Source organism: Procambarus clarkii, chromosome 30, assembly GCF_040958095.1.
Source record: "Procambarus clarkii isolate CNS0578487 chromosome 30, FALCON_Pclarkii_2.0, whole genome shotgun sequence".
In the NCBI taxonomy this organism is placed as follows: Eukaryota; Metazoa; Arthropoda; class Malacostraca; order Decapoda; family Cambaridae; genus Procambarus; species Procambarus clarkii.
This window is the reverse complement of record NC_091179.1, coordinates 24256523-24275422: the sequence shown is the minus strand read 5'-3', so window position 1 is coordinate 24275422 and position 18900 is coordinate 24256523. Positions and strand designations below refer to the sequence as shown.

The window sequence follows — 18900 nt, the reverse complement described above, 5'->3', positions numbered from 1 at the left end:
GAAAAATATTCTTCGTTCGGTTCACAGATTTTCTCATGCACTCGACAACACCGACCATCATGTCATATTTATCTACTAACCGCATATTTACATTGTAGTCAATGACACAATCAGGTTTATACATTGGCAACCTTGTTGCAAAGTTCACTTTGTCACTGTCCAACATTGCAACGATGTGAATAGTTATCAACATACTCGCCTCGCATCTGTCCCTCCAGCGCGTGGATAATATTTGATCACACTTTCTCAGCTGGCATTCACCCACTGCAATACCATTGCCAAACATTGGCATTGCCTTCCTATGGGCCTTGACAGTGCCATATACGCTGGTGTTGTGGTCAAGGAGGAATCTAGTCAACAAGGGGCTGATATAGTAGTTGTCCCAGAGCAGGATATGCCCCTTGTTCAGCAATAGTTCCATGAGGGTTTTCACAACACTGACTGAGAACCCCGTGTGGCTCTTGACCTTGTATGTCAACATCCGTACCTAAATACAATATCATGTCCATTACCATACCAGTTTTGCAGCCACATAACATGAAGAACTTTAGTCCAAACCGGTGCCGCTTTGACTGGCACACTGCTTGAAAGCAAGTCGTCTCTTGAAGAGAACTTTCGACTCATCTATCACGACGGTCTGTGCTGGTACAAAATAGTCACAGAACTTTCCTCTCAGTTCGCTAAATATCTTCCGCACATTTCACAGTCTGTTGAGTGTCTGTCTTCATTAGCATTGTTCTTAAAGTGCAGGAACTTATCACATGACATATAACTGTTGAATAAGGGGGTTGGAACAAGGATGTTTTTGTTCTAATATTCCTGGATCATGTGTTTATCTGCATGCCTCATCATCATGCACAACGCTAAAAACACACACATTTCCTCATTAGTCGTGTCTTTCCAATGTGTCAATTGAGAGGCAGGTAAAATTCCAGAGTCAATTATGTGTAGTCCCTATCGCACAAGTACACCAATGTTTTTTATTTTGGTGCCAACACTTGGCTCTGTCGTCTTGTGCTAGAGCTGCATATGGGTATGCTAGGAGATGAAACTTCTGCGTAGTATAAGCCTACCTCAAACACCTGATATCGAGGGGGCACTGTCATCAACATCCTCAGGCTGTGTGACATGCTGGCGCATGCCTTGGTGAGGTGCTGGGGCAGCAAAACTCTGCCTAGTAATGCGATAGCCGCTTGCACTTGGTTCATCAACACTGCTTGTATCTGAGCCTGTCACTGAACCTAGAAAATGACTCATCACATGTACTATCACCAAGTCAACTCACGTCAGGTAATAAAGAGATCTGGTTGATGGGGTTCTGGGAGTTCTTCTACTCCCCAAGCCCGGCCCGAGGCCAGGCTTGACTTGTGAGCGTTTGGTCCACCAGGCTGTTGCTTGGAGCGGCCCGCAGGCCCACATACCCACCACAGCCCGGTTGGTAATGGTAATGGTAACTCCAGTGGTGTTGACCCAGGGCGGCGTGGGAGGCTGGGCAAGGTGCGTATGCTGTACACACACTTGACATTGTCCACGGCATTCTCCCTATCACTCGTGTCAGACCCCTGTGTTAGGTCTTTATCTGGACTGTAGTCTAAATCATCAGTAATCGGTCCATCGTCAAACAATAGTTCCCATGTGTCGTCCTCTTGAGAGTCATTTTGCAGCACTGCGGCTGACCGTGGACCGGGAGCTCGTAGATGATGTGTCAAATATGGTTGCTACCTTGAAACTAGGGCTTCCCATGGCTGTTGGGCATGCTGGGATTTTTTTTCAAAATGGCAGACAATCACTGGAGGCCTCAGGCATCCATTTCGTTCCTGAGTCACCGCTTGCCAGTTTTGAATCCTACGCCGAGGACTGGGAGCCAGTCGGCCGAGCGGACAGCACACTGGACTTGTGATCCTGTGGTCCCGGGTTTGATTCTGGGCACCGTCGAGAAACAATGGGCAGAGTTTCTTTCACCCTATGCCCCTGTTACCTAGCAGTAAAATAGGTACCTGGGTTAGTCAGCTGTCACAGGCTGCTTCCTGGGGGTGGAGGCCTGGTCGAGAACCGGGCCGCGGGGACACTAAAGCCCCGAAATCATCTCAAGATAAGCTGAAGATACGCTATACCCACAAGCGTGCAGAGGCACTCTGCACACCCGTGCTCTAGCACCTCAAAGTGCTCTGTGCAGTGCGGTGGCTAGACAGGAGATGAGAGAGGTATCAAATAATATACACATTGAAAATACTGGAGAGCCTGGTCCCAGATTTGCACAGTAAAATAACAACAGTAGTTGAGAGAACTATAATGGAAGGAAATGCAGAATAAAGCCAGTGAAGAGTAGAAGTGCCATCTTGAGGTTATCTTGAGATGATTTCGGGGCTTTTTAGTGTCCCCGCGGCCCGGTCCTCGACCAGGCCTCCACCCCCAGGAAGCAGCCCGTGACAGCTGGCTAACACCCAGGTACCTATTTTACTGCTAGGTAACAGGGGCATAGGGTGAAAGAAACTCGGTCCATTGTTTCTTACCGTCTCCCGGGATCGAACCCAGGACCACAGGATCACAAGTCCAGTGTGCTGTCCGCTCAGCCGACCGGCTCCCTAGGCACAGTCATACAGTCACTGTAAGAATATCAGAGGTTCATGGTTGTTTAATATTTTTCCAGCAAGTTTAATAAATATTGCCAGAACAAAAGTGGAAGTCTTCAAGAAAAACTGGACAGTTTTCTGCAAGAAGTGCCGAACCAACAGGGCTGTAGTGGATATGTTGGCCTACAGGCTGCTCCTAGCTACAGCCTGTTGGATTGAGCTTTCAAGACTAGCCTAGCCACAGGCTGGGTTTGGATAGGAGAACTCCCAAAACCCCATGTAGATACAATCCAGATATATTGTTTTGAGAGCTTCTTATTTGATATTCTGTGAGATGATGATAATCTGTTAACTATATGTAATATGTTCCTTCTCATCATTAGGATGATTCAAGAGAGATTGCTGAAATAGAGGGAATATAGAGAACATGTACACGCAAACATAGACACGATAAAGCACCTAAATTATTGGGATCTTCTCAAAACTCTCCAAATATACTATTATATAGGAGACGAGAGAGAGAGAGATCAAATAATATATACGTGGAAAATACTGGAGGGCTACGTCCTAAATCTGCACAGTAAAATATCAATGTACTGGAGTAAACGATATGGAAGAAAATACAGAATAGAACCAGTGAAGAGCAGGGGTGCCATAGGCACAATCAGAGAACACTGTATAAACACCAGAGGTCCACAATTGTTCAACATCCTCCCAGCGAGTATCAGAAATATTGTCGGAACATCCGCGGATATCTTCAAGAGAAAACTATATAGTTTTCTCCAAGGAGTGCCGGACCAACCGGGCTGGGGTGGGTATGTGGGCCTGCGGGCCGCTCCAAGCAACAGCCTAGTGGACCAAACTCTCACAAGTCAAGCCTGGCCTCGGGCCGGGCTTGGGGAGTAGAACAACTCCCAGATGTCCATCAAGCCGGTATTAGGATCATTCCGTCTTGGAAGACCTTGCAATTATGCAGGCATGAATGGTCCTTAGTGTGATCACACTGTATGTTCAGTGACTGGAGGGCAGTTGTCCTCTTTGCCCACTTATAAATCCGGCTCTGATGCATTCAGTATCAAAATGTGTTAAGCCCAAGCCATATTGCATTTGGCACAAGTTGTGCAGGATTTTGTATATTTTTGCTCTTTATAGATGATAATCAATCATCTTTAAAGATGATAATCTATAAATCTCTTTATAGATGATAATCTATAGAGATTTATAATGATCTTGATACCTTCCTGCCATACTATGATGCCTGCTGTACCTAATGATGATGCCATGAACAAATTAATGGGAATCGTTACCATCATCTGATAGTTGTGTTCAAATTTGTATTATGTAGTACATTTGTTGTTGGGAAGTGACAGAAATCCTTAGTAATTATGTTCAGGTTTATTTTGCATGAATTTATTTACAATGAGGCTTTCCCAGACCCTTTCTCTCATGCTGACTGTAGTGTAATGTTACCTAAGTATTTTGTTTCTTCTTGCTATGAAGAATTGGCTGTGAATGTACTTTGGAATATAGGTTGTACGTTGCCAAATGCCGGAACATTGACATTATTAACATTATAAGAGGAAAGCACTAAGCCTTTATGACTATATAGCACTTAGAAAGGATAAAGATTTAGGACAGGATGAAGGAAAGAAATAGTGCCCAACCACTTCTATGGTCGGGGATTGAAACCAACCTGCAAGAAGTGAGACTGGTGCTCTTCCGTCCACTCGAAGGTTTTTGGGTACCAAATGCCAGTAGGCTATTCGAGTAGTATGTGGTAAATTGGAATATTGGCATATTTAGTTTGATATATTATTGATGCTTTGGTATAGTAACAGATTAAAGTCTTAGGTACTTTTGTTTTCATTTATTAACTTGCTGCAAGTTTTTAATGTTCATTGATAATTTTATCCTCATTTAAATCATTGATTTTATAGAAGTAAATTTACACATTTTCTTAGAATGGGTTCTAAAATGTTTACAAACTAACAGTTTTTCCTTATTTATTACTAATGTTTAGGTAACTGAAGTATAGTACTGTAATACTAATATGTATTCTTTGGATATTTTAATATAAGCACGGTATTGCTCATTCTTCAGGGCTACGGAAAATGCAGATGAAAAAGGGGGGAGTTTTGACGCGTCAGGTGCTTTTCATGGTCCTGGTTGGTCAGACGAAGATGACCCCACTGCTGAGGGTCGTGGTGGAGGGGGCCAGCGAAGGCAAAAGTCTAGTCCTGATAAGACGACAAGAACTGAAAGTGTAGTGTCTGACAAGCTAGAACCTGGTACTAGAGAGGCTGTGAACGAATCAGAAGAAGTTAAAAATAATTGTGTGGAGGAACGTACACAACAGGGACAGTCGCCAGCAAATGTTGTGGATTCCAACCACGATGGTCATATGACAGGAAACTCTATACGAACAGAGGTTTGTATTACTTTTCTTTTTGCTTGACCAAAACTTTTATTTTTGTTATTTTTTATAGCATCCAGTCTTGCAATCCTTTCCAAGCATTTGACTGGAACAGAATCCTTACATTACATCTGGCCGGCTTAAATACCAGCAGCTTCCTACTGAATGCTTTGTTGGGTGTAGGCAACAGACCACAGCTGCATTCTCCAGTTGTCTGATGTATAATACACTCTAAAATCATTAATGGTTTGCTTTGTACAGTACATACAGACAATTCTAAAATTTACCAAATTGTATGGGCCACTGTTATGATACCCATGTAATGCTCTTTTTATGATTGTTTTCAAGCATCACTTTTTCTCCCTTAAAGTTTGTGGGTTTCTAATTACGTTTTCTTTCCAGGCGTTTTATTATTTTTACCCTGGTTACTCTCTCCGGTACTTAATGAATGCATGTCAGTGACACTAGTCTATATAGTCTCTCTTATCTCTCCTTGATTTTTAATAGTGGGACTCTGCCCTTTCCTAAATTTCTGGGAGATCTCCAGTCTAGCCTAAAGGAGCCGGTCGGCCGAGCGGACAGCACGCTGGACTTGTGGTCCTGTGGTCCTGGGTTCGATCCCGGGCGCCGGCGAGAAACAATGGGCAGAGTTTCTTTCATGCTATGCCCCTGTCACCTAGCAGTAAAATAGGTACCTGGGTGTTAGCTGTCACGGGCTGCTTCCTGGGGGTGGAGGCCTGGTCAAGGACCGGGCCTCGGGGACACTAAAAGCCCCTAAAACATCTCAAGATAACCTCAAGATAGTATTTGATTACCAATATTAGCAGTGATATATTACCTCTGCAGCCTCCATAGGCAGCCATAGTCGTACAACTTCTGGGCCTATTACTGAACCTTTGTTCCATCAAGTTCCAGCATACTGGAGTGTGGATGTGGGTACTGGAGTGTGGATGTGGGTACTGGAGTGTGGATGTGGGTACTGGAGTGTGGATGTTGGTACTGAAGAGTGTGGATGTGGGTACTGGAGTGTGGATGTGGGTACTGGAGTGTGGATGTGGGTACTGGAGTGTGGATGTGGGTACTGGAGTGTGGATGTGGGTACTGGAGTGGGGATGTGGGTACTGGAGTGTGGATGTGGGTACTGGAGTGGGGATGTGGGTACTGGAGCGTGGATGTGGGTACTGGAGCGTGGATGTGGGTACTGGGGCGTGGATGTGGGTACTGGGGCGTGGATGTGGGTACTGGGGCGTGGATGTGGGTACTGGGGCGTGGATGTGGGTACTGGGGCGTGGATGTGGGTACTGGGGCGTGGATGTGGGTACTGGGGCATGGATGTGGGTACTGGGGCGTGGATGTGGATACTGGAGCGTGGATGTGGATACTGGAGCGTGGATGTGGATACTGGAGCGTGGATGTGGATACTGGAGCGTGGATGTGGGTACTGGGGCGTGGATGTGGGTACTGTGGCGTGGATGTGGGTACTGGGGCATGGATGTGGATACTGGAGCGTGAATGTGGATACTGGAGCTCAGCGTAATATGGAGAAAGACCCTGATACAGGGGAGATACCGGCTGTGCTTCAATCTGCAGATATAGCTCCTCTGCACAAGGGGGGAAGTAAAGCCTTGGGAAAAAATTATAGACCAGTTGCATTAACATCACATAATAAAAGTTTTTGAAAGAGTGATTAGGAATCAAATTTCTAGTTTTATGGAAAATAATGAGCTACATAACCCAGGACAACGTGGATTTAGAGTGGGAAGATCCTGTCTCAGTTACTCAACCACTATGACAAAATCACAGAAGTTTTAGAAGAAAAACAAAATGCTGATATTGTATACACAGACTTTGCAAAGGCATTCAACAAATGTGACCATGGAGTGATAGCACACAAAATGAGGTCAGTGGGAATAACTGGTAAAGTAGGACGCTGGATACTCAATTTCCTGTCGAATAGAACACAGAATAACAGTCAATCAAATAAAATTGAGTCCAAGCGCAGTTAAAAGCTCTGTTCCTCAAGGTACAGTCCTTGCACCACTGCTTTTCCCTATTCTCATATCGGATATAGACTAAAATACAAGTCACAGCTTCGTGTCATCCTTTGCAGATGACACAAAAATCAGCATGAAAATTACCTCTGTTGAAGACATTGAAAAACTACAAGCAGATATTAACAAATTTTTTGATTGAGCAGCAGAAAATAACATTGTTAAAGAGTGATAAATTCCAGGTACTCAGGTATGGCAAAAATGAGGATCTGAAGCATATTACAAGGTACAAAACCCAATTGAATCTGCTCATAGTAGGAAAGCAACATGTCAAGGATTTGGGAATAATGATGTCCGACGACCTAACGTTTAGGGAGCATAACCAAGCCAATATTGCGTCAGCCAGAAAAATGATCGGATGGATTACAAGAACTTTCAAATCCAGGGATCCCATCACAATGGTTGTACTTTTCAAATCGCTTGTGCTGTTCCATCTTGAGTATTGCTCAGTACTCACTTCCCCCTTCAGAGCAGGAGAGATTGCTGAAATAGAGGGAATACAGAGAACATATATGACACGTATAGACGCGATAAAGCACCTAAATTATTGGGATCGTCTCAAAGCTCTCCAAATGTACTCATTAGAAAGGAGACGAGAGAGAGATACCAAATAATATACACATGGAAAATATTGGAAGGCCAGGTCCCTAATCTACACAGTAAAATAACAACGTACTGGAGTGAACGATATGGAAGAAAATGCATAATAGAACCAGTGAAGTGCATTGGGTCCATAGGCACAATTAGAGAACACTGTATAAACATCAGAGGTCCGCGGTTGTTCAACTTCCTCCCAGCGACTATAAGAAATATTGCCGGAACAACTGTGGACATCTTCAAGAAAACTAGATTGTTTTCTAAAAAAAAGTGCCGAACCAACAGGGCTGTGGTGGGTATGTGGGCCTGCGGGTCGCTCCAAACAACAGCCTGGTGGACCAAGCTCTCACAAGTCAAGCCTGGCCTTGGTCCGGGTTAGGGGAGTAGAAAAACTCCCAGAACCCCATCAAGCAAGTATCAAGCAGGAGCATGGATGTGGATACCGGAGCGTGGATGTGGATACTGGAGTGTGGATGTGGATACTGGAGTGTGGATGTGCATACTGGAACGGGGATGTGGATACTGGAGCGGGTATGTGGATACGGGAGTGTGAATGTGGATACGGGAGCGTGGATATGGATACTGGTGGGTGGATGTGGGTACTTGGGCGTGGACACGGGTGCCGGGGTGTGGACGCGGGTGCCGGGGCGTGGACGCGGGTGCCGGGGCGTGGACGCGGGTGCCGGGGCGTGGACGCGGGTGCCGGGGCGTGGACGCGGGTGCCGGGGCGTGGACGCGGGTGCCGGGGCGTGGACGCGGGTGCCGGGGCGTGGACGCGGGTGCTGGGGCGTGGACGCAGTTGCTGGGGAGTGGGCGCGGGTGCTGGGGCGTGGGCGTGAGTGTGCGGGTCCTGGGGCATGGACGCGGGTTCTGGGGGCGTGGATAAGTTGTGGTTCTGGAGGGTGGATGAATTTAAGTTACTCCTGTGCTCCTCTTCCTCGTACACTACCACCTCTTATTCCTCCTTTACCTCATCCTGTACCTCATTGTGTGAAGTATGCAGACCATGGAACATCTATCTTGATAAATCACCCTCATGGGATTGAACCTTATCAAGTTGGAAAAGCTTATAATCTGTGTTTAGTTCCATCTTGAAATTCTCATTCTTTAATAAAAGGAGTCGGTTACAGAATTATAGTTCAATTACCATGTCATTCTAAATAATTATATCATCTTTCTACATTTGAATTATGAATAAAAGTTTATCTACTTTGAGGATTGAAGGATATTTTTTATATTTATACATATTTATAGCTTTTGTATTGTAAATGCATTAATTTATTTATTGTATATTTTATTGTTTATCATTTGTAGGTGACTGTCAGTGAAGAGCTACAAGCAAGAGAGGAAGTTATGACAAGTCCTAATGAGAGTAATACCACAACAATCTCATCTGGGCTAATAATGAATGGCATAGTGAGTGAAGAAGAATGCAATAACAGAGAAGTGAAAACACCACAAGATTTCCAGGGAGGGCCAGTGTCGGTCCCAGTTCAACCAGTTCAGCCTCAAATTACAGAAGCGCAACCTGGGCCCTTCCCTGAAAGAGAGCGCCAAGGGGAAGAAGAAAAACTAGAACACATGCGTAGCGTTGCTGATGATTTAGTAGCGAAGTTAGTGGAAGAGGACGACCCAAGACCTCAGTCAGGTCCTCCCAATTCTGGAGTCACTCCGCCTGTTTCAATAGGTCCCATGCCAGAACCTGCACCACATTCCTCTCACCCGGCTCATACCCCGGGTGATGACAAGTGGTATTACACAGATCCTCAGGTAGGACAGAACACATTTGTAGTTATTACAGATGCCCCTCTTCAGTTCTCATTAATCCCAATTGCTGATACAGTTTGTGTATTGTAACTAACCCATCCCTCCCTCACTCTTAGTTAACGTGTTTGAAAGCGCAAAAGGTTTGTGTGTAGAGAGCGCCTCCTAATGGGGATCTCAGAGCCATGCAAGTGTCAGGGCTATAAATATGAACCATTTATTAGTACATTGTGACGTGATAACGGTATTGCGCCTGTACCGAGCAGGTGGAATAAGGCACACTTCTCATTAAATAAAAAAAATCTACATTGGCCTTTGCAGTGTGAAAATTGCACAGGAGTGAAGGAATACTCAGATGAAAATTGATGACAATTTACTCTAATATCAAAATGAACAAATAACATGAAAAATACACAAAATCCCGATTGGACATACAGTACTGTACTTGGCTAACACAAAAGCAATAATAATAATACAAATACATGTTTAACCTACATGAGCATAAAAATAACGGTGACACTGAAATTATTTACACACACACACACACACACACACACACACACACACACACACACACACACACACACACACACACACACACACACACACACACACACACACACACACACACACACACACACACACACACACACACACACACACACACACACACACACACACACACACACACACACACACACACACACACACACACACACACACACACACACACACACACACACACACACACACACACACACACACACACACACACACACACACACACACACACACACACACACACACACACACACACACACACACACACACACACACACACACACACACACACACACACACACACACACACACACACACACACACACACACACACACACACACACACACACACACACACACACACACACACACACACACACACACACACACACACACACACACACACACACACACACACACACACACACACACACACACACACACACACACACACACACACACACACACACACACACACACACACACACACACACACACACACACACACACACACACACACACACACACACACACACACACACACACACACACACACACACACACACACACACACACACACACACACACACTCTCTCTCTCACTCTCACTCACTCACTCACTCACTCACTCACTCACTCACTCACTCACTCACTCACTCACTCACTCACTCACTCACTCACTCACTCACTCACTCACTCACTCACTCACTCACTCACTCACTCACTCACTCACTCACTCACTCACTCACTCACTCACTCACTCACTCACTCACTCACTCACTCACTCACTCACTCACTCACTCACTCACTCACTCACTCACTCACTCACTCACTCACTCACTCACTCACTCACTCACTCACTCACTCACTCACTCACTCACTCACTCACTCACTCACTCACTCACTCACTCACTCACTCACTCACTCACTCACTCACTCACTCACTCACTCACTCACTCACTCACTCACTCACTCACTCACTCACTCACTCACTCACTCACTCACTCACTCACTCACTCACTCACTCACTCACTCACTCACTCACTCACTCACTCACTCACTCACTCACTCACTCACTCACTCACTCACTCACTCACTCACTCACTCACTCACTCACTCACTCACTCACTCACTCACTCACTCACTCACTCACTCACTCACTCACTCACTCACTCACTCACTCACTCACTCACTCACTCACTCACTCACTCACTCACTCACTCACTCACTCACTCACTCACTCACTCACTCACACTCTCACACTCTCACACTCTCACACTCTCACACTCTCACACTCTCACTCTCTCACTCTCTCACTCTCTCACTCTCTCTCTCTCTCTCTCACTCACTCACTCACTCTCTCACTCTCACTCTCACTCTCACTCTCACTCTCACTCTCACTCTCACTCTCACTCTCTCTCACACTCACACTCACTCACTCACTCACTCAAAAGGTGACACCCCTAGGGTCAACACTTGCAGCAGAGGAGCTCCAGCATATTTCAACAATCCTAAGTATTGTAGTACAGGTTGATGGTAGTGAGTGGTGTCCCAGAGAACATAAAGGTATAGTGCTCTTGAAAAATAGGTGAGATAACAGGAAAGTGCTAAGGGAAGTGAAAAATCGGATGAGAAAAAGTTGCCCTAGTGTTTACAGTGCAGAGAAGAACATTCAAGATGGCCACTGGCAAGGGGAAAAACAAAACGGAGCTTGATTTTGAGGGATTCAATGAAGAAAGCATTGATATTAGTAGTCTACATAACAAGTTGGTAAATTTAGATACTATAGTGAACTCTCATGTAGAAATAATTAGTAAATTGAAAGAAAGTAATGACCATTTGAATAGCAAAGTTTTATGTCTTGAGGGTTTAGTGAAAGACTTGCGCAAGGATAAGAATCAATTGGAAACAAATTGCAAAGCCATGGAAGAAGAAAATAAACTCTTAAAAATAGCTTTGGAAGAAGTTAAAGTAAATTTAAACATAAATGACTACAATAGGTTAGGCAAGGAAATTCAACAGGAGAAACAGCTTTTGTCAGCACAGATGGAGGAAGTTACACAGGGAATAGAACAGTGCAAGAAAGATATGCAACTCACTTATGCACAAGTGGCCAAGGAGAAGGAAAAAATAGAAGAAGCAGTAAAGGAAGTCAAACACTGCAGCAACCAAGATAAAACAAACATTAGGCTAGAAGTGAGGAAAGAATTGGCATCTAACCCGAAGTTGGTGCAAAACACAGTTGATCGGAGTAAGTCCCTGATCATTTTTGGCTGCAAAGAAAAGGCGATAACATCTAGGTCAGAAAGAGCTGTAGAAGAAGCTAAAGTAGTAGATAAAATTGTTGGCCTCGTGGAAGGTCTTACAAACAGAGAGAATGTGTGCGACTACAGGAGAATAGGCAGGTACGTAAAAGGGAAAGATCGACCTTTGAGGATCACCCTAAACGGTGCCAAACAGATGGAAGAAGTACTAAGGAATGCTAGAAAATTGCAAAGGGATGAGGATGGGAAAGGGTGGTCATTAAGACGAGATCTTTCAAAAGAAGATAGAGAGAAGCTGAAACTGAACCTCGCCGAGGCAAAACATTTAAATGAGAGCAGGAATGAAGAAGAAATAAATTCTTTTTTTCTACAAAGTGATAGGGGTAGGCAAACCAGTAAAGTGGTACATAAAGGCAAACCAACAAAATCAATAGAGAGAGGGGGAGTGAAGAATAAGGAGAGGGGGAACAAGTTCCTGAAGATTGCATACACCAACATAGATGGAGTGAGATCGAAGATACTGGAGTTAAGTGATGTAATACAGCTGCAGACACCAGACATTGTTGCACTCACGGAGACAAAACTTGAAGATGTAATTTTAAATGAGGTCATATTCCCAAGGGGCTACTCAATTTGGAGACGGGACAGAAAAATTAGGAAAGGCGGTGGCGTTGCTGTGCTGGTAAAAGAACACCTAAAGGTGAAGGAAATAATGACTGCCAATCCACAAGAAGTTGACATAATAGCACTAGAGATCTGCTATGAGGATGATAAACTAATGATGATAAATGCATATAGTCCACCGCCAAGCAGCACATGGTCAAAGGAGGAGCTAGATAGTAAACGTGAAGGTCTTATAACAATAATGAGAGAGATTATAGCGAGAGCGGATAACGATAGATCACGACTGTTGATAGTCGGTGACTTCAACTTGAAATCCATAGACTGGGAAGCATATGAAGCTAAAACAGAAGATTTTTGGACCTGTAAATTTGTAGACCTCATCCTGGAAACATTCTTGTATCAACATGTTAAACAAGCTACGAGGATGAGGGAAGGGGACGTTCCCTCCATGCTAGATTTGATATTTACCAGGAAGGAGGAAGAGATATTTGACATTCAGTACCTTCCTCCCTTGGGTAAAAGTGACCATGTCTTTTTGGGAATAAAGTATGCAATGCGTTATAAGCTGGAAGAAAATAAGGAGGTTGAAGCAGTTGAAAAACCAGACTTCAGGAGAGGACATTATGGTGACCTTAGAAATTTTTTTAGTGAGTATAATTGGACAGACTTGATGCTAGGCAAGGAAGTGAATGAGATGTATGGCAAGTTTTGTGAAATATATGATAAAGGCACAAAAAAATTTATACCAAAACAGAGATGCAGAACTAGGAAACAGGATTGGTTCAATAGAAATTGCGAGAGGGCTAGAGACCGAAAGACACAAAAATGGAATCAATACAGGAAGAGGCCGAACCCCCAAACATACCAGCGATACAAAGATGCGAGAAACAACTACACGGCAGTGAGGAGAGAGGCAGAAAGAAATTTTGAAAAAGGGATTGCGGACAAATGTAAAACAGAACCAGGTCTATTCTATAAATTCATAAACAACAAATTGCAGGTAAAGGATAATATTCAGAGGTTGAAAATGGGAAATAGATTCACGGAAGATGAAAAGGAAATGTGTGAAACACTAAACGAAAAGTTCCAAAGTGTGTTTGTACAAAATGAAATCTTTAGGGAACCAGATACAATAAGAATTCCAGAGAACAACATAGAACACATAGAGGTGTCTAGAGACGAAGTGGAAAAAATGCTCAAGGAGCTCGGTAAGAACAAAGCAGCTGGCCCAGATGGCGTTTCACCATGGGTTCTGAGAGAATGTGCATCTGAGCTCAGCATTCCACTTCACCTGATCTTTCAGGCATCCCTGTGTACAGGAATCGTAGCAGACGGGTGGAAACAGGCTAACATAGTTCCAATCTACAAAAGTGGCAGCAGGGAAGACCCCCTCAATTATAGACCTGTATCATTGACAAGTGTAATAGTGAAAGTATTGGAAAAACTAATCAAAACTAAATGGGTAGAACACCTAGAGAGAAATGATATAATATCAGACAGACAGTATGGTTTTCGATCTGGAAGATCCTGTGTATCGAATTTACTCAGTTTCTATGATCGAGCCACAGAGATATTACAGGAAAGAGATGGTTGGGTTGACTGCATCTATCTGGACCTAAAAAAGGCTTTCGACAGAGTTCCACATAAGAGGTTGTTCTGGAAACTGGAAAATATTGGAGGGGTGACAGGTAAGCTTCTATCATGGATGAAAAATTTTCTGACTGATAGAAAAATGAGGGCAGTAATCAGAGGCAATGTATCAGAATGGAGAAATGTCACAAGTGGAGTACCACAGGGTTCAGTTCTTGCACCAGTGATGTTTATTGTGTACATAAATGATCTACCAGTTGGTATACAGAATTATATGAACATGTTTGCTGATGATGCTAAGATAATAGGAAGGATAAGAAATTTAGATGACTGTCATGCCCTTCAAAAAGACCTGGACAAAATAAGTATATGGAGCACCACTTGGCAAATGGAATTTAATGTTAATAAATGTCATGTTATGGAATGTGGAATAGGAGAACATAGACCCCACACAACCTATATATTATGTGAGAAATCTTTAAAGAATTCTGATAAAGAAAGAGATCTAGGGGTGGTTCTAGATAGAAAACTATCACCTGAGGACCACATAAAGAATATTGTGCAAGGAGCCTATGCTATGCTTTCTAACTTCAGAATTGCATTTAAATACATGGATGGCGATATACTAAAGAAATTGTTCATGACTTTTGTTAGGCCAAAGCTAGAATATGCAGCTGTTGTGTGGTGCCCATATCTTAAGAAGCACATCAACAAACTGGAAAAGGTGCAAAGACATGCTACTAAGTGGCTCCCAGAACTGAAGGGCAAGAGCTACGAGGAGAGGTTAGAAGCATTAAATATGCCAAAACTAGAAGACAGAAGAAAAAGAGGTGATATGATCACTACATACAAAATAGTAACAGGAATTGACAAAATCGACAGGGAAGACTTCCTGAGACCTGGAACTTCAAGAACAAGAGGTCATAGATTTAAACTAGCTAAACACAGATGCCGAAGAAATATAAGAAAATTCACCTTCGCAAATAGAGTGGTAGACGGTTGGAACAAGTTAAGTGAGAAGGTGGTGGAGGCCAAGACCGTCAGTAGTTTCAAAGCGTTATATGACAAAGAGTGCTGGGAAGACGGGACACCACGAGCGTAGCTCTCATCCTGTAACTACACTTAGGTAATTACTTAGGTAATTACACACACACACACACCTTAAGGGTGACCTTTAATGGAGTGAAAAACATGATGGAAGTGCTAAGAAATGCCAGGAAACTGCAGAGTGATGAGGTTGGCAAATTTTGGTCAATAAGACCAGACCTATCCAAGGAAGACAGAGAAAAGCTGAAAATGAACTTAATTGAGGCAAAACGTCTAAATGGGGATAGAAATGAAGAAGACAGAAATTCTTTTTTTTACAAAGTGACAGGGACTGGAAAGCTTGTGAAATGGTACATAAAAACAAAGCAACAAGATCAGTAGTGGAAGGGGGAGTAAAGAGCAAAGGAAAAGGGAACATGTTTCTGAAAATTGTATATACCAACATAGATGGAGTGAGGTCAAAAACTTTGGAGTTGCAAGATATAATCCAGCTTAGGGTCCCAGATATTGTTGCATTATCAGAAACGAAACTTGAAGGAAATATAATAAATGAAGTCATATTCCCAAGAGGCTACTCAGTTTGGAGACGTGACAGGAAAACTAGGAAGGGAGGAGGAGTGGCTGTACTGGTGAAAAAACACCTGAAGGTAAAAGAGTTAATATTTGAAAACCCTCGAGATATTGACATAATGGCATTGCAGGTCTGGAATCAGGATGATAAGCTGATAATTGTAAATGCCTACAGCCCACCAACAAGCAAAACGTGGACAAAGGAAGAACTGGATGACAAACGAGAGGGCCTCATAATGGCCATGAGAGATATTATTGTGCAAGCAGATAAAGATAAATCACGACTGTTGATACTGGGGGACTTCAACTTTAGAGCAATAGACTGGGAGGCCTATGAAGCAAGAACGGAGGACTTTTGGACATGCAGATTTGTGAACCTCATTCTGGAGACATTCTTGTATCAACACATAAAGCAAGCCACAAGAATGAGGGAAGGAGATATACCGTCAGTACTGGATCTAGTATTCACCAGGAAAGAAGAAGAGATTTTTGACATCCAGTACCTTCCTCCCTTGGGAAAGAGTGATCACGTCCTGTTAGACATTAAATATGCTTTAAGATATCATCTAGAAGAAAATGGGGACATTGAAACAGTTGATAAACTCGATTTAAAGAGAGGCAACTATGGGGAACTTCGAAATTTTTTTAATGAGTGTAATTGGACAGAATTGTTGCTAGGCAGGGAAGTAAATGAAATGTATGCCAAATTTTTAAAACTATACGAGGAAGGCACACAAACATTCATACCAAAACAGAGATGCAGGACCAGAAAACAGGATTGTTTCGACAGAAATTGTGAGAGGGCAAGAGACCAAAAGACACAAAAATGGAATCAGTATAGGAAGAGGCCAAACCCCCAAACATACCAGCGATACAAAGATGCGAGAAATAATTATACAGCAGTAAGAAGAGAGGCAGAAAGAAATTTTGAAAAAGGGATAGCAGATAAATGTAAAACAGAACCGGGCCTATTCTACAAATTCATAAACAACAAATTGCAGGTAAAGGATAATATCCAGAGGTTGAAAATGGGAAACAGATTCACGAAAAATGAAAAGGAAATGTGTGAAACATTAAATGAAAAGTTCCAAAGTGTGTTTGTACAAAATGAAATCTTCAGAGAACCAGACACAATAAGAATTCCAGAGAACAACATAGAGCGGATAGAGGTGTCTAGAGTTGAAGTGGAAAATATGCTAAAGGAGCTCGGGAGGAACAAAGCAGCTGGCCCAGATGGCGTTTCACCATGGGTTCTGAGAGAATGTGCATCTGAGCTCAGCATTCCACTTCACCTGATCTTTCAGGCATCCCTGTGTACAGGAATCGTAGCAGACGTGTGGAAACAGGCTAACATAGTTCCAATCTACAAAAGTGGCAGCAGGGAAGACCCCCTCAATTATAGACCTGTATCATTGACAAGTGTAATAGTGAAAGTATTGGAAAAGCTAATCAAAACTAAATGGGTAGAACACCTGGAGAGAAATGATATAATATCAGACAGACAGTATGGTTTTCGATCAGGAAGATCCTGTGTATCGAATTTACTCAGTTTCTATGATCGGGCCACAGAGATATTACAGGAAAGAGATGGCTGGGTTGACTGCATCTATCTGGACCTAAAAAAGGCTTTCGACAGAGTTCCACATAAGAGGTTGTTCTGGAAACTGGAAAATATTGGAGGGGTGACAGGTAAGCTTCTATCATGGATGAAAAATTTTCTGACTGATAGAAAAATGAGGGCAGTAATCAGAGGCAATGTATCGGAATGGAGAAATGTCACAAGTGGAGTACCACAGGGTTCAGTTCTTGCACCAGTGATGTTTATTGTGTACATAAATGATCTACCAGTTGGTATACAGAATTATATGAACATGTTTGCTGATGATGCTAAGATAATAGGAAGGATAAGAAATTTAGATGATTGTCATGCCCTTCAAGAAGACCTGGACAAAATAAGTATATGGAGCACCACCTGGCAAATGGAATTTAATGTTAATAAATGTCATGTTATGGAATGTGGAATAGGAGAACATAGACCCCATACAACCTATATATTATGTGAGAAATCTTTAAAGAATTCTGATAAAGAAAGAGATCTAGGGGTGGTTCTAGATAGAAAACTATCACCTGAGGACCACATAAAGAATATTGTGCAAGGAGCCTATGCGATGCTTTCTAACTTCAGAATTGCATTTAAATACTTGGATGGCGATATACTAAAGAAATTGTTCATGACTTTTGTTAGGCCAAAGCTAGAATATGCAGTTGTTGTGTGGTGCCCATATCTTAAGAAGCACATCAACAAACTGGAAAAGGTGCAAAGACATGCTACGAAGTGGCTCCCAGAACTGAAGGGCAAGAGCTACGAGGAGAGGTTGGAAGCATTAAACATGCCAAAACTAGAAGACAGAAGAAAAAGAGGTGATATGATCACTACGTACAAAATAGTAACAGGAATTGATAAAATCGACAGGGAAGGATTCCTGAGACCTGGCACTTCAAGAACAAGAGGTCATAGATTTAAACTAGCTAAACACAGATGCCGAAGAAATATAAGAAAATTCACCTTCGCAAATAGAGTGGTAGACGGTTGGAACAAGTTAAGTGAGAAGGTGGTGGAGGCCAAGACCGTCAGTAGTTTCAAAGCGTTATATGACAAAGAGTGCTGGGAAGACGGGACACCACGAGCGTAGCTCTCATCCTGTAACTACACTTAGGTAATTACACTTAGGTAATTACACACACACACACACACACACACACGCACGCACGCACGCACGCACGCACGCACGCACGCCTCATAGCCTGGTGGATAGCGCACAGGACTCGTAATTCTGTGGCGCGGGT

General features: G+C 43.2%; 1 protein-coding gene across 11 annotated transcripts in view; it reads left to right on the top strand.

Annotated features, from left to right (window-relative positions):
* Gyf (GIGYF family protein Gyf) overlaps positions 1-18900 on the top strand; it is a 149837-nt gene that overhangs the window by 63335 nt on the left and 67602 nt on the right. For all 11 annotated transcript variants that reach the window (XM_069334045.1, XM_069334047.1, XM_069334046.1 and 8 more), the window contains 2 exons: positions 4674-5001; positions 8949-9404. In XM_069334045.1, coding sequence (XP_069190146.1) covers positions 4674-5001; positions 8949-9404 — 784 coding nt within the window. The remainder of the gene's footprint in view (positions 1-4673; positions 5002-8948; positions 9405-18900) is intronic.